This window comes from Calidris pugnax, unplaced genomic scaffold (genome assembly GCF_001431845.1).
Source record: "Calidris pugnax isolate Ruff unplaced genomic scaffold, ASM143184v1 scaffold56, whole genome shotgun sequence".
Taxonomy (NCBI): Eukaryota; Metazoa; Chordata; class Aves; order Charadriiformes; family Scolopacidae; genus Calidris; species Calidris pugnax.
This window is the reverse complement of record NW_015090839.1, coordinates 16,243,837-16,260,165: the sequence shown is the minus strand read 5'-3', so window position 1 is coordinate 16,260,165 and position 16,329 is coordinate 16,243,837. Positions and strand designations below refer to the sequence as shown.

Genomic DNA, 16,329 nt, shown 5'->3' with positions numbered 1-16,329 from the left:
GGTTTTCAGAAGATGGATTGACATAGTGCGTGGAGACATATTTTAGTAACGTGGGGCGGTGTTTCGGTTTTTTTTTCTTCTTTTTTATCAGAGTTAGGTTGATAGTTGGACTAGATGATCTTAAAAGTCCCTTCCAACCTAGAGGATGCAATGATTCTATGATTTCGAAGAGTTAGGAGGTCAACCTGAGTCCTGAAGCAAGAGCTTCAGCATGACTTTCAGTTATAAATCTGAATACAGACATATAAGAGCAGCCTGACCCACGGTGAGGTGTGGGGGCCCTGTGACTTCCCACAGGCCATGCTTTCCACAGCCTCCCTGCTCAGCACAACAGCACAGCTCTGAAAATCAGCTAGAAATGGTGAGTAGCCCATGGGCCGGCTAGCTGAGATACCACCACACCAGAAATAGCTAGGGCAGGTTGAGAGGTTAAGAGTAAAAATAAACCTAGAGATTGTAGGAAATGTAGGAGTGGTTTAATTGAGCACAGTGTCGAACAAAGCCAAAAGGTGAGGAATAACACTCTGCCTTGGGCGGCTGCAAAGTCATGAATTGTGAGGACCCCGGCTGGACGCAACGTGACAACTCCTATCAGAGCCATTCCTCCCTTCTCTGTACCTCAGCAGGGCTGAGAGATGGCCAGTGCCAGGCCAGCAAGGGGCAAGTCCCTGAACTCACTGCCACTATGGATAGGAAACGCTGGGAAAGAGCGATGATGGAGCCTGCAGCCCTTACAGACAGGCTCAGTTCCCTGCCCAGCCGATGACAGACCTGTCTCCCATCACAGACTCTCTGTTTAACAACAGATTAACTGGATTCTTTTGAGCTTTTCTTGCCCAAAGCAGCTGAAAGGACAGCCCACCAATACTAGCAGCTCTTTTTGATCTGCTTTTCCTTTGACATTGTCTGGGGTACTCTGCCCCTGCAATGTAAATTCATTCCTTTTTCATGCGGTTGGTTTGGATCTGGGAGGAGGGGAAAGTGCCAGCTACCTAAAAGGCCAGCCAGAAGAGTTGCCATCTAAAAGACCAGAGACGTGATTTTAACTGACAAAAAAAGGTGTTGAGAGTAGTTAGATCATTTTTCAGGGGAGGTGTGTGGTGGTGGTGTTGGCACAAAGAGCGAGCTCTGGACTCAGCAGAAACAGCTAATTCAGCCAAGTGCCAAAACCGGTGCCAGCTCTAGATAAACTTTGCTGCTCCTCTTGCAGTTTTCATCCAGGCTTGTCCCAGTCAGCACCAGGAACTGCTGCCTGGTGCACCTCAGAAATGAAAACAGGCCAGGAGAGACTTGTGATAACGTTTCCTATGGGTTTGCTTCGAACAAGGCTGTATCTCACACCCAGAGTCCCACTTCTTTGTGCCAGTTCAAAAAGTTGGCTTGGTGTGTACATGGTCATAAATGAGAGCTGGGGCAGCCACCAACCCGAGCAGCAGGAAGAAAACCTCCCCCCTGAGCACAAGTGCTCGTGTCTGGGGTTTTGGCTCTGAAAAGTATAGATGCAGGGGGTCTGCCAATTGCAGCTCTGGATGCAGCTTTCGGTGGTCTCTATAAATACCTGTGATGAAGCATGTGCTTAACTTCCTAAGCACAAAGCTCTCCCATCCTGAGATTTGTATTTCAAGAAGAGGAAAGAGAGATACCTGGAATGTGTTTCTGAGCTGGAAAACGTGAAAAGTTATGCACAACAAGGAAACACAGCACATTTGCAGAGAAGTAGCTGGGAGGGCTCTCTCCTTTCAATCTCTCTGTCTATCAACAGAAGAGATGCTTGAAGACAGAGCCAGTCCTGAAGCCTTCATTTTCTTTTGCAGAATAATAAGCAAATAGGTTTTACCCTGTTGCCTGCAGGGAAATTGTTTTGTAATGGAAGGAGCACCCTGCACTAAATCAACAAACAAGAGAATGGCTGTGTTTGTTTTTCCATGTACTGGAGGTGAAGGTGCAGCCACGCTGGGGTTTCTTTCACATCCTCTCCACTTGACACCGGGCAGGGGACAGGCACAGACAAACACATGCAGAGCTGCACATCTACTGGAGGGAGCCTGTAGCTGGAACAACAACATCTTTGGTCTCTGCCTTTCCCTCCCTGCCTGCCGTGTCCTCCCTGTTGGAGGAGTGGGAGATGCGGGACACCTGGCATGCCTGGTGCTCTCCCCCCAGGCTGTGCTTTCATGAATGCTTTAAGCCACCAAAGGGAGCTGCCTCGGTGTCTCACTGCCCCCGGCTACTTGCTTCCAGCCCTCAGCTCTTGTGCAATCACACCAAAGCGCTCTGGTGAACGCAGCTGGACTACAACCAACCAACAACTACACAAAGGAAGCTTTTTCTAAACCCAGCTCTGTTCCTCACTCCAGTTCACTCTCTTGCACCAGGAGTGATCCTCAGGTGGCCTCTTCTGGCAGTCATGCTGGCTTATGCAGACTGGTGTTTGTGGCCCTCTGGCCCCGGGCAAGGGATGACCTGGAGATGGTGGTGGTGGCCATGCTGGCCCCAGGGCATCCCTGCCTCCCTGTGTGGGTGGCTGGAGAGGAGAGCAGCAAGCACAGCTGCGCTAATCAGGCAGAAGAAGTGATGCTGTTGGAGGTATCTAACTTACATGCATTTATATACTCATAGAAATGCACTTTAGTACAGCTCATTTCACCTAGGGTGGGCGTTTTTGCTTATTGACTCCAAATACAGAACTGCCTGTGTAATTTTCATCCATGCTACGCATGTTTTTTTGGTATGTCTGAAGGACTGTGCCCAGCACAGGCACAGTCTCTGCACTGATTTGGAAAAAACAGAGTTATCTAGCCAGACAGAGGTATTTTTTCCTCCCTTCAGTTGCATTCCAGAGACAGGCAATTATTTGGAAGTATCTCATGTGCTTAGTCAGCGCACAGGGAGCAGTTGCAAAGGCAAGGGCAGGAATGAGTTTATGTTTTAGTCCTGTCTTATATAGATGTATTTGCCTTATCCATATATTTCTAGCATGTGAACCACCAGCCCAAAACCAGGCCTACGGCAGGAATGAATGCCTTAAGAAAGCATATGTTACAGATAGCTAGCCATGTCTAGGACCCCTCATGCACAGCTCTATGCCCATATGGGCTTATGTTTTTCATATATATTTCCTGTTGGCCCTCCTTGCTCCTATCAGATATAGAGAGGTATTTCTGTGTGCATCTGCGTGTGTTCCTGCATGTGTTAGGACAGGTACAGCTGTGCCCATACAAGTACTTGTAGACACATGCAGATATATATGTGCCCCTACAGAGCCACATTACTAGTCACGTTTACATCTGCCTATATACATGCCTATCCCGCCATGCAATCAACATATACACAAGTTTGCAGCAACAGGCCAATTGTTTTGTGTCTCTCCTGAATTGCCAAATGCTGGAAGCCTCAGGCTAGCTATTGTGGTTACCCTGATTCCCAGGTTCCTTCTGCAGTTGGCGAGTAAGCGGCACTGCAAGTTTCCTAACAACTGGGATGAAGTTTTGTGTAAATCACCTTCTAGGCATTAGACTTTTCCCAGCAAAAGAGGGGGGCGGGTGTTTAGAGGAGGGAGAGTTGCTCTCTTTGATGTGGGGATTAGTTCACATGTCAGTGTTATCCCCTTTTTTTTAATATGCTGTGATTTATAGAAGGGCGGCTATGAGAGATAGCCAAGGGGACACCCACGTGGGATCTACTGACAACCACCACCTCCCAGAAGATACGCACAGCTAAAGCAGCTGGCATCAACAGAAAGACTCCAATTGCAAGAAAAGAAAGCATCACAAGAAATAACCTGTTTTGCCTAACAAATGCTGTCTAAAAATTAGGATGTGCTTTAATACTTACAGAGCAGGAACTGGTTTTCCCAGCAGCAGAAGGGGAATCTTTTTGCACATCCATAATAAAGAAATTATAAATGCTTTTTTCCTTTAAAAAAATGTTTGGTTTGTACTTTTCCCTTAGAGCACACATCACTAGTGAGAACGAGTGTGGGTCCAAAAACGATTATGCTCACTTGAAACATATTTAGCAATGCAACTGCTCCAGTCAGAGTTTCCATGCTCTCCTGCATGAATCTTTTATCAGTGCTTTAGAAAAACTTCACTTTTTGGTCAAAAGTTACATGGTTCTTCTGCAATCCAATCTTATGTCTATTAGTGTTGGAGGAAACTTTCCTGATGCTTTTCATGGGAACTGGATAAGGCTCTGACTTATTAGGCTAGAAGCCATATTCAGAGCAGCTTTGCTTAGCATATCTGAATTGTTTAGGCTTACTGCTTTGTGCAAGGGATGGCCGAGGGGCTGGCAAAGGAGACACTAAAGAATATAGTAAGAAAGATTTAACTAGCTTTTACTTAAAAATAGTCTGTATTGGTATTTTTTTCAAAGTTCTATCTGTTTTGGCCCACTTAAATTCCTAATAATAATAATTATTCCTAATAAAAATTATTTGTCCTGTTGTCTTTGAATGAAACTTTGAGACATTCTAAAAAAAAAAAAAAAAAGCAGTGGTTTAATTTGCAGCCAGATCAGGTCTTTGAGCTGAGTCCCTGCGTGGCTGCAGTGGTACTGAAGGCAATGGGGGCGACAAGACTGTGGCAGCCCAGACTTTGGAGTGAGCTGCTGTAAAACTCGACCCTAAACAAGCAGTTTTATCTTGTTACCACCGAGGTAACACGGAGTTTTCCTCGGCTGTTTCCCCTGACTCCTCTCCCACCCAGATACCCAAAGTTCTGCATTCACCTTTGAAGCTGCTTTAGGCACGGGGTCCTCCCAGCACATCAGTGACTGCTGGGGACCTTACCTTGAGGGACAGACAAAAGCCAAGCCACTTCATTGCCGCTGCAGTTCCAATGGCCTCCCACTACTCTCTAAAGCATAAAGAGGTTATTGTGTCACCCCCCAGGAACCTGCCGCTGACAACCAAAGCATGCTGCACAACTGGACATGCCCCACACAAGTAGGCTTTGTACCCAGGGTAGTAAAGCGTCCACGTTCAAGTGTGGCCTCACAGTGTGACTTCTCCCACCCCAGCCGGGGCTGCTCCCTGTGCTCTGACCCAAACGCTAATGGACCTTCTAAACCCACACCAAAAGCGCAGACAGAAGCTCCTCTGGTGTCTCCCCAAGCCGTGAGGTGCCCCTGAATTTCACTGAATTTTTAGAGTTGGAAGGGACCATAGAGATCATCTAGTCCAACTCCCCTGCTGAAGCAGGATTGCCTAGAGCTTGTCAGAGCATGTTACTCAGGAGCATCCAGGCGGGTCTTGAAAATCTCCAAAGAAGGGGACTCCACAACCTCCCTGGGCAGCCTGTTCCAGGGCTCTGTCACCCTCACCGGGAAGAAGATTTTCCTCATATTTGAGTGGAACCTCTTACGTTCCAGCTTGTGCCCATTGCCCCTCGTCCTCTCACTGGGAACCAGTGAAAAGAATCTGGCTCCCTCCTCCTTCAGCCCTCCCTTTGGGCCACTATAAAGTGACAGCAAATACAGTATTTCTCAGAAACGCACACAAAATAACGAGTTATGTGCACATGCACCCTCTCCCTCCCCCCCCAGGGAACAGCACAGTAACTCAGGTGACATTTGCAGGGACATCTTCAACCAGACCAGGTTGCTCAGAGCCCCAACCAGGCTGACCTTGAAGGCTTCCTGGGATGGGGCATCTACCTACTCTTTGGGCAACCTGTGCCAGTGTTTCACCACCCCCACAGTAAAAGTATTTTCCTTTTTGTTTTCTGCTTATTTGTTCAAATTGTCAAAACATTTGACTGAACGAATGTCAAGCAGTATCTTGAAGACAATACTTCATAGATGGAAAGGCGATTCAGTGATCTACGGGGTCTCACCTTTCACTGCACCTTCCAGAAATGGGAAATCCTCCTCGCTGGTCTCCTGGCTGTCATGTGGCAGGGTGGGCAACGCCAGCACGTCACAGGCACAGACATCACCAACTCATGTTTTCTTCTACAAACGTGTTACCCTTTGGGTGCTCAGACCTTGCTCCGTTCTCACCTGTAGTTTGAATCCCTCCTGAAGGGTTAAATAAGTTTTTTCCTTTAAATAAACAGAGAGCACCAGCTTATTAAACCCCAAACATACATTTATGCATGTATTTTGTTAATACTTTTCAGTGAGAAAAGGCATTCCTATAATATTCAGGTGTGCTCTCATCTGGGAGAAGCAGGATTTCTCAAGTCTCCTGCTTGGATTGTGTTGCAAATATCCAATTTAAGCCAAGTATGTTAAATGCCACATATCACTAAAGGGTAGACAAACCATTTTTCAGTACTTACATTTGAATGTAGAGACTGAGTCCAGAACTCAGATTTTATGATTTTGGAGGCTTACAATTAAGAATTAAACAATGCAATAAAATACAAAGCAACAGTCAAACAGCCAGCCAGTCAGGCGGAACAGCCTTACACTTTTGAATGCATGAGAAAATCAGAGAATTTGCAAAATACTGTCAATTTTATTTGGGGTTATTTGTGTTTGGTTTTGAAAGTTATGTTGGTAATGATGGAGCTTAGAACAATATGCATAGACTGTAGGCTAAAACTTTACTATGGTCTTTTCACTTAAACCCACAAAAATGCATGTATATGTTTGAGTTCATAACCAGCCTTCCCCCTCCCCTCCAGAAAAAAAAAAAAAAAAAAAAAACCAAAACTCAAAATGTATATGTTTGAGTTCATAACCAGCCTTCCCCCTCCCCTCCCAGAAAAAAAAAAAAAACAACAACCAAAACTGAAAACAAATGCTGAGTTTGATTATCCAACTGTTTGGCTTGAAGGTGCAACTGGCACGTCTTTCTGTGGGCCATGTGAAGCCCAGATGAACACCGGGCCCTGACAGCCAGACACAATTCCCATGCTTTCCAAAGCCGAGCTGCATTTCGTGAATCATACACTGTCACATGCGCGAAATCCTACGTGGAAGCAGCGGGTAGAGAACAAGAACTCTTTCTGCAGGAGATACCTGCACTCCTTCACGTTACAGCAATAGTGAGGAAATGGCTGTCACTGCCTATATATCAGAAACAGCTTTTGAACATTTCTGCTTTTCATCTATATTTAATAAAAAATCACTTCCATTTGAGATTCTCCAAAAGCGTGTGTTTTCTCTGATGTCTCACAAGCAGGAGGGATGTGAAAGAAAATATTTTGCCACCTTCACAGGTTTTGTGATGCATTAAATACCTGCACTATCATCTAGAATTTGGTCATGGAAGGCTTTAGGGAAAAGACTGTATTTTCTTTTTGATTCCCCAGTAATAAACATATTGGCAATGCCCAGTGAAGGTTAAAATTATACTGGATCATAGCTGTGTACCCTTTACACAGCCTTTAAGAAGTGATTTCCATTCCCTGCTGTAGCAATTAACCATGAATTTGGCGGTTGGGCTAGAGAAAATGAGGCAAGAGCAATTCACATTTGGTTGGAAAGCTGCAGTTCTTTTTTTCCTTCAGGTCTAAATGGCAGCCTTGTCAGACATCCACCTGGCTCCGCTGCTTGTATTTACACCTTAGGAGAGAGCTCACAGACTGGAAATGCTGGACCACATTGCCACCTCCTTAGCATCCTGCCCGGTGCAAAGCTTCCCTGGCACTTTATTAGGAAAATTCTGCAGGGGATTCATGGGGATGGGGGCTGGGGTCAGGAGAAAGCGTTAAACCTTTGCACAAAACCGGGCTGGGGGTCCAGTGACCGTGGGCTCCTTTGCAGAGTGGCTTGTGGAGACCTGGGAATCGTCATATGGGATGGGGAGAGAATGCCAGCAACGCGTGCGGGGCTCGGGGGGAGGATGAAAGGCGAACGCCACTCCGTGAATGAATTCAGAAATATGCATGCAATTTGTGAATGACTTCTTTCCCTTCACTGAACCTGCACATGAGTTCCTACAGCCACCAGTGAAAGCCTCACGATGCTATCCCACGGCTGAGAAGGTCCGTGCCGACCCCCTTGGCTCTGCCAGCCCACTCAGTGCTGCAGGGGCATCGGCCACGCGGCTGTTCCAGGTGAAAGATGCTACTGGCAGCAAGAAGAGCACTGTTGGGGCACGCCATGCACGGAGCTCCTTGCCAAGGCACCAGCAGCCGCCCTGGGGAGGAGAAGAGCGGGGTGCAGCTCTCCTGAATGCGGCAGCTCCCACTGGTGGTGACAATGCCATGGGGCCATGGGGTGCCCACGGCTGAGTGCGAGGGGGAAGAATTAAGGGTTGTTGATTTGGCAATCTGGTCCAAGCAGTGCCACCTTCATCACTCCCATGGTGGTTGGGGGTCACCTGCCCAGTGGCCGCCCTCCCGAGGCGGCTGCTGCAGTCGGACGGGCTGTGCGGGCATGTGCTTCCAAAGTACGTGAAGGGAGAGTAACTTGCTGCCTCCCCACAGCGTGTAATTTTGGAAAGATGGGAGCAGGGCATTCGCCATCTAGAAACGGTGTCCCTTCAGCTCCTCACTTGGCACGGTGGAAGCATCTTTTATTATCCTCCGGGGCTATGGCTGCAAACAAAAAATGCTTTCATTTCAGATTGGCGGCGACTCAGGTTGTGTGTGCTCTGCCTGCTTCCTTAATTACAGTGGTTGTTCACAACTTCTGCTGATAGAGACCCTCTCTTTGAGCAGTCCTCCCGCTCCCCCACTCTTTTTTTTTCCAGTCTGAACACATAACAAACCAGGACGACGTCCTCTAAAAATAAGCTCACTGTAATGCAGTGATTCCCGCCCCACAGTTATGCTGTGTTCCTCTCTTCTGTCCTCTCAGTTTGTGCTGGTGCTGTTTATTTCCTCTTTCTGGCTATAGGAACGTTTTATTTATTAGTGCTGGATTTCCTGTTGCCTGCAGCTGCCCGTGCTTTCCTCTCTCCAGCTCACTTTGCCACTCCAGCCAGCCCGTAGGTTTGGTATCCCACTGACTGAGGTGTCTCAGCAAGTTTGCTGGGTGGTGGTATTAAGCAACACTTGACAGAGGGGGACCTACGTAGCAGCTTGGGCATAAAAATCCCCAAAGAAAACAGAAGCTGACATGGGGAGCTCTCACAGGCATAGGAGGGGTCCCTTTTTTCTGACTTGCTGATGCTGAGATTATGCTTTCTTGGACGGCAAGAACACCTCTTGTTTTGCTTGCACGCACTGCACCACAGGAAGGAAGTCAGCTCCTCGAACGGTACATGGTCTGCAGGTCTGAGGGGTTCATGGTTTGCAATTATTTATATTTCAGACTGTGGGCCACATCATGGTAGAAACTTCATGCGGACTTTCCACACGTGAGGTTCATGAATGACTTCCTTGACCTTTTGTGGACATGCAACATCCTCGTAGTAAACAAAGAGATTGCTTATACGGAAAGTGAGATCATGAAGGGGAAAAAAAAAAATGTTTTGCTGCTTTGAACGTGATTTCTCTGCTGGAAGGAAAGAGGAGGCACGAGCTCTTAATGCTTTGTGTATTACCGGCAAGGCCAGTTGGAAAAGCTCACTCATCTGCACTGGGGAGAAACGCTTCCTCTCATCCTCTGTTGTCCGACACCACTTTGGTACTATTTCAAGTGGCAGAGAATAAGGTTGAAGCAGCACCTAATGGTGATATTCTCTCTCTTGTGATTTACGTGTGAGGGGCTGCCCTCATTTTATCATCTTTTCTTTCTGTTTGGTGGGGATTTGGGGCCTGAAAACTGCGTAACGAGAGCTAAAGGCGGAGTGAAGCCCAAGGCACGGAGGCAGCTGTGGCATCTTACCGCAATGCAGCCCTAGCCCTGTCAGGGTGAGATCCTTTCAGCTGCTCTTCGGGGTGGGCAGTTGCTGGCAGAGAAGCACTTGCAGGTGCAGCACCATTAGACACTTTTTCCTTTCTGTCAGATGTTCAAGAGCTGCCCAGGAACATTAAATAGGGAACGGCCTTCTGACATCTTCCAGGTAAGATGGAAATAGGAGATCCTGAGCATTTGAATTATGAAAGATCCCAGTGTGTTACCTGCGAGCCAGTGTTTTAACCCCAGCATCCTGGCCAAATCCCAGCTCTGCTAATTACATCCTGCCTATGTGAAAATTCCCCCGCGTTCGTACACCGCTTTTTTCCCTGTTTGTTTCCAGCAGCTGCCTGGAGTTGCCAGGCACAGCAAAGCGCTTGCCGTGTTTCACCCCGGGCCTGGCTGCCTTTCAGCAGGGAATGACCTGAGCACCGTGCACAGCATTTGCAGCCAGTCTGAGCGAGGGGAGCCTACCCAGGGACCAGCACTGGGGCCTTGTCACAGATCTGCGGGGTCACAGGAGAGACAGGAGGAGGCTGCTGCACTGTGATCTGATTTTTCTCCCAGCATCTCTCACCTACAAGGACTGGAATTGCCGGTACGCGCTGATCTGGTTTGGGGGGCTACTGACTTCAGGTTTGTTTGCAGAGTGGGAGATGCTCTCAGTCCCACTTACACCAGCCACCATCAATACATTTCCACCTTTACCACGCCTGGTTATGGATCAGTGTGGGCAAGGGTAGCGAAGGGAAAAGAAATAATTCAAACCCTTTAAATCTATAGGTTTGTTTCCTTCTCTTCCGCTCCATGGCTTATGTGCACGTTGCTTTTGGCTCAGCGCTGTTGGGAACAACTCTCTTCAACTGCCCATTAATCCCTGTGGTAAAAACCTGACTCATACCACTGGAGAGGAACTGGCTGATGGATTATCCCTCTCTTTTGAAGACGTGAAAGAGGATGGCTGCAGCAGTAGTTCTGGGATACTGATAATAAGAAGCAGTAAGAAATGCAGGTCACATACAGAAGGATAATGAAATCACACACATTCAATACAGGAGTGGCTCATCTGTCCAATTTTCTTGTCAGCCAAGTTCTCTCTTTGATTATGGCCCACAGTCCTGCCTAAATGTTATTTGGAAGCACATATGAAATTGTTGGAGGTACCTCCCAATAGTAGACCAACTCCACCGGCAGCAGCAGAGGCAGAGCATGCCCAAGGCAGACAGAGCAGTGACTTGCTTTCCCCCACCCCCCTCACATCCCTCTCTGATCTTTTCAACATCTTAATCCCAAGGGACAGCAGCTGCGAGTAGTCTCTCTGCTCCAAGGTTATCTGAAGGTGTGATGCCAGCATGTTTCCACTATATCCCAGAAGGGGAATTACAGCAAGCCTTGGAAAGGGAGGGAACGTGTGTTGTCTGTGGTGTAAGGTACAAAGCTGGGACTCAAAGATCCGAGTCCACTTGCCATGCTGCCCACGTGACTTCAGGCAAGGCACAACTTCTTTAGTAGCACTATCCCTGTCTTTAAACTTATATTTAGTACTTGCCTCATGAGGCTGAGGAGAAGCAGATTAAGCTTTAATTCACTAGTGTTTGTAAAAAAAATAAAGAACTTGGATGGAAATTTCCCAGGTAGTGGACAGAGCTTTAAAAAGCTTATCTCCCTCTCCAACCACAAACGGTCCTGCCATAGGAGAGATATGAGTGAAACAGTGCTTGCATTTCTGTGTTTATAATAATAAAAAACCCTACCCTCCAGCTTCCCCTCTCTATCCTTCCATGAGGCAGCAATAAGAAGTTTTAGTCTAAACAGAGTGCAGTTGCTCCCGGGAGACTCGAATGCATTTCAGTGGAATTTTCCCTGCCTTCAGCCTTTTGTGCTTCTGAAAGGTCCTGGAACCAGGCATGTGACTGTAAGAGCAAGAAACACTCCTGTGTCTGAGTGCTCTACCAAATATTTACAAGATACCTAGATAAAATGGCTACAAGCTAGTTCAGCAGGGTTTGACTGAACGGCCAGTAGTGCAGCACTGTCAAGAAGAAAAACTAAACTTTAGTTAAAACAAAATTAAAATTAAATTTTACAAAGGTCTCTTCAAAGCACAAAACTGGTAACGCTAAAGCTGGAGAACTGCTCTTCTCTAAGGTGAAACATATTAGCTTTTAAAAGTAGCCTATTGAAATGGAGTAACTTCCTTGTTGTGATGGAACCTTCCTTGTTAAAGAAGAGCCCAAAGCTTCGTGAGCGGGCATGTAGGTGGACTTCTGTCAGATGTTCAAGAGCTGCCCAGGAACATTAAATAGGGAACGGCCTTCTGACATCTTCCAGGTAAGATGGAAATAGGAGATCCTGAGCATTTGAATTATGAAAGATCCCAGTGTGTTACCTGCGAGCCAGTGTTTTAACCCCAGCATCCTGGCCAAATCCCAGCTCTGCTAATTACATCCTGCCTATGTGAAAATTCCCCCGCGTTCGTACACCGCTTTTTTCCCTGTTTGTTTCCAGCAGCTGCCTGGAGTTGCCAGGCACAGCAAAGCGCTTGCCGTGTTTCACCCCAGGCCTGGCTGCCTTTCAGCAGGGAATGACCTGAGCACCGTGCACAGCATTTGCAGCCAGTCTGAGCGAGGGGAGCCTACCCAGGGACCAGCACTGGGGCCTTGTCACAGATCTGCGGGGTCACAGGAGAGACAGGAGGAGGCTGCTGCACTGTGATCTGATTTTTCTCCCAGCATCTCTCACCTACAAGGACTGGAATTGCCGGTACGCGCTGATCTGGTTTGGGGGGCTACTGACTTCAGGTTTGTTTGCAGAGTGGGAGATGCTCTCAGTCCCACTTACACCAGCCACCATCAATACATTTCCACCTTTACCACGCCTGGTTATGGATCAGTGTGGGCAAGGGTAGCGAAGGGAAAAGAAATAATTCAAACCCTTTAAATCTATAGGTTTGTTTCCTTCTCTTCCGCTCCATGGCTTATGTGCACGTTGCTTTTGGCTCAGCGCTGTTGGGAACAACTCTCTTCAACTGCCCATTAATCCCTGTGGTAAAAACCTGACTCATACCACTGGAGAGGAACTGGCTGATGGATTATCCCTCTCTTTTGAAGACGTGAAAGAGGATGGCTGCAGCAGTAGTTCTGGGATACTGATAATAAGAAGCAGTAAGAAATGCAGGTCACATACAGAAGGATAATGAAATCACACACATTCAATACAGGAGTGGCTCATCTGTCCAATTTTCTTGTCAGCCAAGTTCTCTCTTTGATTATGGCCCACAGTCCTGCCTAAATGTTATTTGGAAGCACATATGAAATTGTTGGAGGTACCTCCCAATAGTAGACCAACTCCACCGGCAGCAGCAGAGGCAGAGCATGCCCAAGGCAGACAGAGCAGTGACTTGCTTTCCCCCACCCCCCTCACATCCCTCTCTGATCTTTTCAACATCTTAATCCCAAGGGACAGCAGCTGCGAGTAGTCTCTCTGCTCCAAGGTTATCTGAAGGTGTGATGCCAGCATGTTTCCACTATATCCCAGAAGGGGAATTACAGCAAGCCTTGGAAAGGGAGGGAACGTGTGTTGTCTGTGGTGTAAGGTACAAAGCTGGGACTCAAAGATCCGAGTCCACTTGCCATGCTGCCCACGTGACTTCAGGCAAGGCACAACTTCTTTAGTAGCACTATCCCTGTCTTTAAACTTATATTTAGTACTTGCCTCATGAGGCTGAGGAGAAGCAGATTAAGCTTTAATTCACTAGTGTTTGTAAAAAAAATAAAGAACTTGGATGGAAATTTCCCAGGTAGTGGACAGAGCTTTAAAAAGCTTATCTCCCTCCCCAACCACAAACGGTCCTGCCATAGGAGAGATATGAGTGAAACAGTGCTTGCATTTCTGTGTTTATAATAATAAAAAAACCTACCCTCCAGCTTCCCCTCTCTATCCTTCCATGAGGCAGCAATAAGAAGTTTTAGTCTAAACAGAGTGCAGTTGCTCCCTGGAGACTCGAATGCATTTCAGTGGAATTTTCCCTGCCTTCAGCCTTTTGTGCTTCTGAAAGGTCCTGGAACCAGGCATGTGACTGTAAGAGCAAGAAACACTCCTGTGTCCGAGTGCTCTACCAAATATTTACAAGATACCTAGATAAAATGGCTACAAGCTAGTTCAGCAGGGTTTGACTGAACGGCCAGTAGTGCAGCACTGTCAAGAAGAAAAACTAAACTTTAGTTAAAACAAAATTAAAATTAAATTTTACAAAGGTCTCTTCAAAGCACAAAACTGGTAACGCTAAGGCTGGAGAACTGCTTTTCTCTAAGGTGAAACATATTAGCTTTTAAAAGTAGCCTATTGAAATGGAGTAACTTCCTTGTGAGGGAGCCTTCCTTGTTAAAGAAGAGCCCAAAGCTTCGTGAGCGGGCATGTAGGTGGACAGCTGCAGAGTAGCCTTCTCCATGCCATCCTGTTTGGATGTAACATCAGCTTCCACATCCCATCAGTCTCTGAGGAGCTGCCAGAGACTTGCACTGCCACGATAAGGGTGTGCAGTGCTTTTTAATATGGGCAATGTGCTCCCTAGGAACCTTCTCAACACCCAAAGATCGCCTAGCAAACAGTAGTTGGCAAATGCCTCACTACCACAGGTGGCCCCGCTGCAGCTGATTTCCTTGCTGGATTACCTACAGCCACTTCAGCAGAACTCCAGACCTGCCATATTTCTGTACAGGTTACTCTGCTTTTCAAGTGGTTGCTCGGAGAGGCTTTCCCTGTGACTGCAGAGGACAGAACCAGCCTCTTGGGCCAATGGCAACTGTGCATCGGCAGTCAGCATTAAACTGAACCCATGGCTCTCCGTTAGGGATGTGAAGCTTGAGAGCTGGGAACAACCTGATCCTGACCACTGCACAGCAAACGATGCCTTCAGTGGCCTTGAGCAGGTCATACATTCTCTAAGTCTGTAAGGTGGGTAAATAGTTCTGTGGTTTGCAGTCACATTGTGAATACTTTAAAAGTGCTTTGAAGACAGAGGAAGCTAAGCAGCTGTAATACACACTGATCTTCCCACCTTTTGGATTGCCACCTGTTCTCCTTCCATGCTGAACTGTCACAGCCTGGCTATGAGCAACTCTGTTACATCATCTCTGATGATTTTCAAGGGAGTTAGAGGCAGAAGACCTCATTGAACTATTGCTTCTTAATCAAGCCAATGAGCGGGTTTATCATTTCTCTTAAAAAGTGGAAGTGACCATTTCAGTATGTTATGGGTTGTAGACACCAAGCACTCCTGTGTTTAACTGTTGGTTCCTCCAGACTGGTGAGGTGACAGGGTGAATTGAGAAGGCATGTGTGACCTACGCTTCTTCAGTAGCATGTCTGTTGTTCAGACTTGTATAACTACGTCACCTAAATTAACCTGAACAAAATACAGGATTTTCATAAGTTCAGAGTTAAGTATGAATTTTGTATGTTCATACTTAACATACTTACAAAGAACAGCACTTGGTTTTAAAGTTAGTCTTTGAAGAGACAAAAGAAGAAGAATGCCCACCATCTGCTTCACCGGATTTACGAAGACCAATGTTGTCATTCACTCATTTCTTAGTGGAGGTTTCATTTGTCCTTTTTATAGATTGGATGTATTGCTGGGAGCCTCACCAGTAGTTTTGTGTAAAGCAGCATCGAGTAAAGTATCTTTCAAGGCAGCACTCCTCACTCGTATGGTCTGCAGGGCAGGATTGGTTCCTTCCAAAGTTAAATTTGTTTGATCCTTTCCATCTGAAACACACAATAAAGACAGACACCTCAATGCCAGTGTGTCAGAATGAGATCACAAATTTACTACTTCCTCCAGCGAACAACCACTTGGAAACACATTTAATCCACAGAACAAATCAAGGTAATTAGTTCAGTATGAACTAATTTCACAGACTTGCTGAAAATGGATTGTCAGGTATGTAACAATCCTCTTTCTGCTGCCTGCCTGGCTGTTGTTCTAGTTACCGATGTCCACACTCTTGTTCTCGTTCTGGCTAGCCAAGTTTCTCATGCTACTTTTGTGCTCTGGAGCCAAACCTTAGAATAGGCCAGGCTGCTTTACCATCCTTTGGCAGAGCCCTCCAAATGCCAGTGTATACTTAACGAGGAACTTTGCATCAGACCAATTTTCCAACAAAACATTTTTGGTAGTCAGTGCCTATCAATAGAGAATGGGATGTGCAGAAGGACTGACATTCTCTGCTATAGCTTATTTTTTACAGTTCAAACACATTTCCTAGAGTTAAACAGAGCACAGTTTATAGCAGAGCACCGATATATTTGCCAACTATTAGCAAATTGCCTTGGATTCAGGGGAAATATTATGGCTCCACCCTATATGCTTTCCTACTACCTAGGCTGAGAGCACAGCCTGCTTCCTAACCAGTATGAGCTGCTTCTCTTCTAATCCTTGTCCTATGTCAGTGCCAGGCTGTAAAGTGCTTTGGAATGAAGTTTACTATGTAAATACAGGATATTATGTTACTGTGATTAGTCACCTTATGTAGAAAACAGACTAGTATTTGTGAGAGGAGATATTAAAAAACAAAATGAAAGCCTTCC

General features: G+C 46.5%; 1 protein-coding gene across 1 annotated transcript in view; it reads right to left on the bottom strand.

The window, feature by feature from the left end:
- Positions 1–5,891: 5,891 nt before the first annotated feature.
- Positions 5,892–16,329, bottom strand: part of RAD51B (RAD51 paralog B) — a 392,703-nt gene continuing 382,265 nt past the window's right edge. The window contains exons 11-12 of the mRNA XM_014942065.1: positions 15,388–15,507; positions 5,892–6,021 (exon numbers count right to left, since the gene is read on the bottom strand). Of these exons, the coding sequence (XP_014797551.1) occupies positions 5,936–6,021; positions 15,388–15,507 (206 nt within the window). The 3' untranslated portion in view covers positions 5,892–5,935. The remainder of the gene's footprint in view (positions 6,022–15,387; positions 15,508–16,329) is intronic.